We start from the raw sequence: 8,441 nt of genomic DNA on the forward strand, positions 1-8,441 counted from the left end.
TATGGAAGGAAGGGACAGCTCATTGTGTTTCCTGCTGAGCTGGTGGATTCTTTGCTTTCTCCACTCTTTCAGAAGGGACTTTGAGCAACATGGATTTTACTTTTTTTTTTTTTTTTAGAGAAAAGATTTCTGGCTGATGACCCAGAGAACAGGACCTGCTGAGGCTGGGGTGGGAAGACGGGGCTGATGTGTGAGCTTTTTGAGGTGCAGCCGGCCCCCTTTCTCCACCCAGATCTAGGAGAAGGGAGAGATTGTCCTCCCCCAGCAGCTTCCATCAGAATGCAAGGAAAGCTCTTTTTCTGGTGCCAGCTGCTCCGATGTGGGGTCCCTCAGGTCAGGTTGCAGCCCAACAGATACGGTGTGGCCTCTTCTCCAAGCCCAGATGCGTAGGTTTGTAAAAAGACTGTCCCCAGGAAGCTGAGCCAAAAGGCTAAAAAGAATTCACGTCGTACAGTGTGGCAGATCAAGACTCCCTTGCCCACTCTTTCCTTGAGAAGAGACCAGATGGTATAAAACTCGGCAAGAGTTCTTCGCTGTTCCCTGAGTGAACCCACACCCACCCCTCCCCACCAGCTCTGGAAGACACCCCCTCAGAAACACTTTGTTTTCACTTACGGTGTATTCAGGAGCCTCTTTCTGATTAAAGATTCCCCCTTTGGCTGAGAGATCCTGCCCTGAGGTAGATCCCTCTTCGCCTCATGGGAACCAGGGATCTTCCCGTGTTCCTCCAAGGCCATAGGGCCGGGCTGGTGAAGAGAACAGAGAGAAAGGTAGGTGGCAGCTCCTGCCACGGTGAGAGGGCACAGAGCTGTCCCGTGGCTCCATGGGCTCACCTGGCCCTTTGGGGACCGTCTGGTTTTCTTCCTAAGGTGACAGGCAGGACAGGACTCTTCAGGGGGCTTCTGCGGGGTCGTCAGTGTGATGGGGAGGGTCAGTTGGATGTGGTGTCGTGGTTCCAGACACCTGTTGGGCGTCTTCTGGGGAGGTTAGGGGGCCTGAGGAGGTCATGTGACGGGAACTGGGGTTGATTTAGCATCTACTGGAGACCTCAGGAATGGAGGGGACCCCGAACTGCGTGACCTGAGAGCTGAATACGTAAATCCATTTTTGTTGAGGAGGGATGAGTAGAGGCAGGGGGTTCTGTGCCTGGGCGAGCAGGGCTGGGGGAGGGTATGTTTTTGGCTCAAAGCCTCACCTTTCTGCCGAGCGGGACTGGTCTGGGGGACTCCTCAGGGCCCACGTCCCAAATGTCAGGGGCTCAGGGAACTCTACCATGAGGCCAACTCTCTGGGGCTTGCACAGCGGCATCCAGGCTTTGGCTGTGAGCAAGGCTGTCCTTCCCTTCCAGGCAGGCTCACCTGGCTGCAGGAGCCCGATAGATGCCTTTCCATCTGTGACACGCATGTTGGAAACTGGCAGACGGGAATAGGGGGTATGATGGTGTGAAGGGTGATGGTGACCTGGGTTTGGTGACAGAAGGGAAAGGCACTCTTACACATGAGTGTCTTTGGTGGTGATGGGGTATATTTTTATAACTTAGTAAAAAAAAAAAAATGTATGTGGAATTCTGTCCCTCGGTAAAGCTGGAAATCAAGCCAGCAAGAGGTGCTGGGTTCTTCCTCCCGCTCCTTCAAGCTCCCAGCTTCCCAAAGCTGACTCCCGGCTTCGCGCCCTGTGCACCTGTAGGTCCTACCCGTGTGAGGAGGGGGCCTTTGAGACGGGGGTGGGGGGAGCTCTGCCCAGCAGCGTCTCCCCTTTCCTCCTTACTCAAAGCCTTTGCTGGGTCTCCCCTTTGGAGACACTATTTTCATTTCCTCCTCAGTTTGGACCATGTAGGTACAACTGGATATCAAGATTTTCTCTAAGTAAGGCAGGCTTGTCGCCTCACTGCTGCACAGGGCAGAAAAGGAAGAGAGAAGAAATTGATGCAACAATTTCAAAACTGAGGTTCTTGTTTTTTTTAACATTCTGGTGCGGCTTTCCCTGTCGGCCTTTGCTCCGGCCTCCTTCCCGGTGGTGGTGGCCTCCTCCAGCCTCTCTCCTCCCACTGCTCCGTCTGTGGCTGTCGTGCGGGTTCTTGACGTGTGGTCTGTCCTGGGGTTGTCCCATTCGTCTCTTCTCAGAGGGCAGGGGGTGGTTTGTGAACTGACCCCACCATCACGCCTGTTTTCTTCATCTCTGTATTTCTCCCTACTTCCTGGCCCATCCTGGGAGGCAGAACCTGATGGAAGGTAAGAGGCGACAGGTGCGCTTTGGAAACTAACAGGACGGATTGGCAAAGCAAGCGTCTTGGGAAACTCTTTACTCCGGGGATGTTATGCTTATTCCCAATATTTTGGAAGTACCTTTGGAGTCTGTGGTGCCTGCTTTGAGCAGCCTTAATGATACTGAATCTGCACCCATGCTTGCGCTTCAGTGCGAAGAGAGTCCAGTGAATAGTGGTGGTGTAGTGGTGGAGTCACTGAGTCCTGTCTGACTCTTTGCAACCTCATGGTAGCCCTACAGGCTCTTCTTGTTCGTGGGATTTCCCGGGCAAGAAGACTGGAGTGACTTGCCATTTCCTGGTGGTCAAGTGAGGTCACAGGTGCAGAACACAAGGACCAACGGGTGAGTAAAATGGCTTAGATTTAATAATCTGACTTTGAAGCTGGCTGTGAAAGCAATCCTGTAATTTCAGAACACATTCTGAGCAACATCCACAAGGTTGCAGTTGGCCCGAGGCTAGATTCTTTGAAGGACATAATGGATTTGGATGTGGAAACTCTGACTTTTCGGAAGAAATCTGTCCTGTTACTTTCTGGTCCTCACAGGTTCTGACTTTACCAGGGGCAAAAAGAAAAAAAGGAGAGGGAGATAAATCCCATCTGTGAACTTGTCTTTATTGGCGCCTTTTCCCCCAGCTGTCTTCCAAGTATTATTTTTACTGTTAAAAATTTTTTTAAAAATGTGAAATATAATGTTTTTACAGCAATATGAAATATATTTTATAAGGAATAAAATGGTACATTGTCTGATTTGATGTGTGCCTGTCCCTCCGCCCTCTCGCCCTGCAAAGGATAAGATTATCTTTGTCCTTGGTGTTAAGCAAGCAATAGCCCCGGGGGAGAAGTGTGTATACTCCTTTGCTTATAGTAACAGCAGGCAACATTATCAGGGACCTGGCCAAGCGCTTACATGGATAAACCCACAAAGGAATTACTGTTGTCAGTCCCATTTTTATTTTATTTTTAAAATAAAATATTTTTAAAATTTATTAATTTATTTTCATTTCATCACTCCCATTTTACAGGTGAGGAAAGTGAGGCCCAGAGGTTAGAAAACTTGCCCAAAGTCATCATCTGGAAAATAATAGCGTTAGGATTGTAATCTAGGAGATAACCAGTTTCTTTTTTTTTTCTTCCTAATCTCTGATTTTAATTTTTACAGTTTAATGGTTTATTACAGTGCAAACACCTAAGTATCCACCATTCCTTCAAAAAACAGATCGTGGCCAGCATTCCAGAAACTGCCATTGTACCTCTGTGTTGTGCTTAGTCGCTCAGTCGTGTCTGACTGTTTGACCCTATGGACTGTTGCCCGCCAGGCTCCTCTGTCCATGGGGATTCCCTAGGCAAGAATACTAGAGTGAGTTCTGAGGCCCTCCTTCAGGCTATCTTCCCAACCCAGGGATCAAACCCAGGTCTCCCGCATTGCAGGCAGATTCTTTACCATCTGAGCCACCGGGGAAGCCCTCTAGCTAGGTGCTATTCCTCCTTTCCTCATAAAAGCAACCACTGTTTTTTTACTTTTTACATCAGTGACTTCCTTGATTTAGGAAAATAACCATTTTCTCTCTTGCTTGCATTGTTGACGATGGGGAGAAGGTCCCGGCTGTGGACCTAAATTTGCTGGGGAGCCGGCAAGTGCCTACGGAGAGAAGGAGCCACCTTCTGCTTGTGCAACGCGTGCTAACCCTGCTCCCCACCCCCGTCAACCCATGGGTTTTGTGTCCTCTGATGGCCCACGATGCTGGTTCAGAGCTGGACTGGGTGGAAGGGGAGCTGGCACAGAAAGCTCTGTCTTGCCCTGGGAGGGGGTTCTAGGACACACACCACCCAGCAGGGAGGTGTGAAGCTGCTCAGAGAAGAAGACCTAAGAACTAGATTTCTGCCAAAGTCAGTCTAGATCAGCAGCCTGTGGGAGAGGTTGTCCTTAGCCTTTCCCTCCCCTTGGTGTAGATTAGAGGGCCCCTTTCTCCCTCTTCCCCTGTCCTTGCCCCACTTGGTCTAAGACAGACAAAGAATCGCTGCGATTTCCCGCCGGTGCCCGCCACCCCCACCCTGCCTTCCTGCACCCCTCCTTTAAAGGGGTTTACTGCCTTTGGGCTGGACATTGTCCATTTGCAGCTCTGGACCCTCCCAGGTCCACCTTTGTGACTGCATCCAAAAGTTAGGTTGCACCCCTAACTTTCTGGCTCCCAGTTGGGTCTGACCAACAGGAGACGCCAGGCTAGAGTTGGAAAGGAGAGAGTTCAATCTCGCCGATGGTACCAGCCTGCACAGTGAGTGGCTGTTTCCCTCCTGACCACTAGAGGGAGCTACAGTCCTCACTGGGTTCCAGTAACCCCTCACCTCACCAGGCGCCCCCGCCACGCCCCGAGTTCCCCAACAGAGCACCTTACCCTCCCTATTGATTTCCCACGGCCCCCTATATATCTGTATAGAAGTTTGACCCACCTCAGTCACTCCATTTGGGTGGACCAGAGGTTTCTTGGCTGAATTGATATTACCCATCTTAACATGTTTTGAGTTAGTTTCGACCCCATCCAGAGGGTCCCAAACCAGCAAATGCTACATCAGCTGGAAATTGTTAAAGATGCAACTTTCTAGTGAGTCAGAAACTGAGGGTGGGGTACAGTAGCCTGGCCCCTCCACCATCCCGCCTGCTGGGTCCAGTCACACAGCAGCGGGCTTTGGACCTGGGGACCCAGCACGGTCGGGGTGTTCCTGCTCGACACACTTGACATAAAACAGAGTCACCTGCGTTTGGCCTCTGGCTCTCAGGAGAGGCAGCTCTGACTGTATATCTGGAGTCTGTGCTCTCAGTTAAAGAAGCAGCCAACCCATTTACTAACCATTTGCTCAGTAGAAGTTTAATGGAGAAATCTGTTTAAAACAACCGGTCAAAAAGAACAGCTCTTTTACAAACAAGTTACGGCAGTGACGAGTCAAAACCCCAGGCTTGATTTCCTGTTCCTTGAACCCACCACCTCAAAGGGGGAAGAGGTGAGTGAGAAGGAGAGATGGGGCCGTTTAAATGTTAGCTGGAGGAATTACAAAAATACACTCTGATGTAGCAACAGGGCTGTCATGAAACATGCCATGAATGGGGAGGGGCCAGGAGGAGTCAGGGAGGGAAAGACAACCAGATGGGGCAGGACCCTGGGGTGGCAGCCTGGAGGCAAAGCTCGCCTCAGTGCCTTGGGGAGGGAGGCGTCCTGATGCCCAGCCGGCAGGTTTGGGGCTGGAGACATGCTGCTTTGGGGATCGCCCGGACACCTGGAGAGACATAAAATGACAAATTAATGGCAGATTAAAACGGCAAATCTGACAGTTTTTCTGTCCCTTCAATTCGATTTTCCCTAGTGCCTGAGAAATAGAAAGGAGGCAAAGAAAAACTATCGTCTGGGACTTTCCTGGAGGTCCAGAGGTTAAGATTCCGTGCTCTAAATGCAGGGCTGCTGTGCTGTGCTTGGTCGCTGTCGTGTCCAACTCTTTGCAACCCCACGCGCTGTAGCCCACCAGGCACCTCTGTCCTTGGGGATTCTCCAGGCAAGTAAGAATACTGGAGTGGGTTGCCATGCGATTCTCCAGGGGTTCTTCCCAGCTCAGGGATTGAACCCGGGTCTCCTGCATTGCAGGTGGATTCTTTACCGTCTGAGCCACCAGGGAAGCCCAAGAATACTGGAGTGGGTAGTTTATCCCATCTCCAGTGGATCTTCCCAACCCAGGAATCGAACGGGGGTCTCTTGCCTTGCAGGTGAATTCTTTACCAGCTGAGCTACCAGGGAAGCCCTAAATGTAGAGGGCCTGGTCAGGGAACTAGGATCCCACATGTTGTACAGTGCGGCCAAGTAAATTATGTTTTTTTAAAAAAGCTTTATAATCCACATAATTATCCCCAAAAGCAGCAAGAAGGGGTCCCTGACTCCCTCTACACACCTGTTTCCCTGGCCCTAATCTAGCGTCAGAACCAAGAGAACAAAGGGGAAGCCTCCTGCCCAGAAACAGTTCTCTTATCCCTGGTATCAGTATTTGGAATCTCTGTATAGTAATTCATTTCTTCAGGCTAAAAAGAGCCCTCATTTGTGGCTCTATTACAAGTGCTAACTTCACTGATTCCTCACCAGGAATGAATCTGCTCACTCTCCACCATCTAGAAAGTCAAAGTCTGGGGCAGCGGAAGACAGGAGGGGAGCATAGGGCCAGGAAAACGGACGGCAGGTATCGGGATCAGTCGCGTACTCTTCACAGGTCTCTCTAGGACTGGTCCTGCACCCCAGTGTCCCTTTTTTTATTCCACTTGTTATTTTTTTATTGGAGTGTCATTGCTTTATTATGTTGTTAGTGTTTGCCGTAGAACAAAGTGAGTCAGCTATAAGCATACAGATATCTGCTCCCTCCTGAACCTCTCTCCTTCCCATCTCGCCCCATCCCGCCCTTCTCGGTCGTCACAGAGCGCTGAGCTGAGCTCCCTGTGCCATACAGCAGCTTCCCACTGGCTGTTTTACATGGCAGTGGGTATAGTCAATGCTGCTGTCTCAATCCATGCCACCTCTCGCCTCTCCCTGCTGTGTCCACAAGTCCATTCCCTACAGTCTGTGTCTATTCCCACCCTGCAAATAGGTTCCTCTGTACCATTTTTCTCGATTCCATATATACCAGTGTCCCTCCCTTCTAGGACATCATTACACTTTCTGAATAAGGGTTCTTTATCCCAAGTGTTTGCTTCCCCAGTGGCTCAGTGGTAAGGAACCTGCCTGCCAATACAGGAGACATGGGTCCTATCCCCTGGAGGAGGAAGTGGCAACCCACTCCAGTATTCTTGCCTGGGGAATCCCATGGATAGAGGAGCCTGGGGGGCTGCAGTCCATGAGGTCACAGAGTGGGACATGATTGAGCGCACACACACGTCGCATGTGTTGGGTGGCGCCGTTCCGCCCAGCATTCTAAATATAGGCTGGTGTTGGGTGTCTCAGGTGTCCAGAACAGCTCTGGCAATAGGAGTCCCCGAGCCATGGAGAAATCTCAAGCATGTGTGGGGCTGGCTGGGGTGTGTACAGGCAAATAAAGACAGGCTTAAGGGACTCATAAATACACATCCACACGGGAACTCAGCAGCCATGAATGTGTAGAAAAAAGAATCAGCAAGATGGTCGCAGGAGGAGAGCAATCAATAATACCCAGATGAGCTGCTTAATATCACCAGCGTTTCCATCAAGAACTTTATATCTTGAGCAAAGCCACAGGCAGAAGCTGGTTACCTGTTATGTTCCAGTACCTCTCAGTTGGAGGCTTAATAGAAAACTAGAAAAACCAATTGCCTGAATAGGGGCTCAAATAGTTTTTCTAAAAACTAAATTGATTCCTGCTAACGTGACTGATTTGAAACTCTTTATAAGGTAAACGGTCATAGATCAGACTTAGATGTGTCTTCAGGGTGCCTTGATGGTCCCTTTAAAGAATGTCTCTAAAGTTTAGGAGGAAGGTTCGGTGGGGCGGGAGTAGGGGGGAAACATATGTATACCTATGGCTGACTCATGTTGATATGTGGCAGAAACCAACACAATATTGTAAAGCAATTATCCTCCAATTAAAAATTTAAAAAGAAGAATTTCTTTAAGATTTGGAAGAATTCAGCCCATGCCATTTCTGAAAGATTTTTTATTACGTCCTGTGTAGATATGGCTTTGGAGAAATGAATGCTTATTAGGGATCCAAGAATATGACTTCAAAACCAGTGCAGGTTAATTCAGGGCCTTCAGAGATTAGTCATTCTGCTAAAATAAACACGGCAGCCTTTGGCTCGCCACTGAATACATATATCCGTATTTGGCAATGGGCGTTTTGCAAACAAGCTAGCCTACCTGCAAAGTGTTGTGTGGGCTGCCTTCCTGCTGCAGTGTGGGTGCTCAAGACTCACATGTGGATTAATAAACATTGAAGGAGGATTATTAACATCTGGCTACCTTTGACATATAGGAAGCAAAGTAAAAGAGCCCATGCACAAACTTTTTGCTTTTATGCCTCTCTGTCAGGCAAAAGCCCCCACTTGGGTGATAATGTTTGTGCAAAGTTTCTGACCAACTGAATAGTTCATTCTGTTAGGGGAAGCTTCTCTCTTTAAGGAGAGATATGAGATACCGCATGTGCGCCTGAGCCTGTCTGACTCTTTTCGACCTC

The 8,441-nt window shown here is 49.4% G+C and overlaps 1 protein-coding gene across 3 annotated transcripts in view; it reads right to left on the reverse strand.

The window, feature by feature from the left end:
- Window positions 1-5,125: 5,125 nt before the first annotated feature.
- The window catches only part of PNOC (prepronociceptin), a 35,835-nt gene continuing 32,519 nt past the window's right edge, over window positions 5,126-8,441 (reverse strand). For all 3 annotated transcript variants that reach the window (XM_010840292.1, XM_010840290.1, XM_010840291.1), the window contains exon 6: window positions 5,126-5,537. In XM_010840292.1, coding sequence (XP_010838594.1) covers window positions 5,452-5,537 — 86 coding nt within the window. In that variant the 3' untranslated portion in view covers window positions 5,126-5,451. The remainder of the gene's footprint in view (window positions 5,538-8,441) is intronic.

This window comes from Bison bison, unplaced genomic scaffold (assembly GCF_000754665.1).
Source record: "Bison bison bison isolate TAMUID 2011002044 unplaced genomic scaffold, Bison_UMD1.0 scf7180017864143, whole genome shotgun sequence".
Classification (NCBI taxonomy): Eukaryota; Metazoa; Chordata; class Mammalia; order Artiodactyla; family Bovidae; genus Bison; species Bison bison.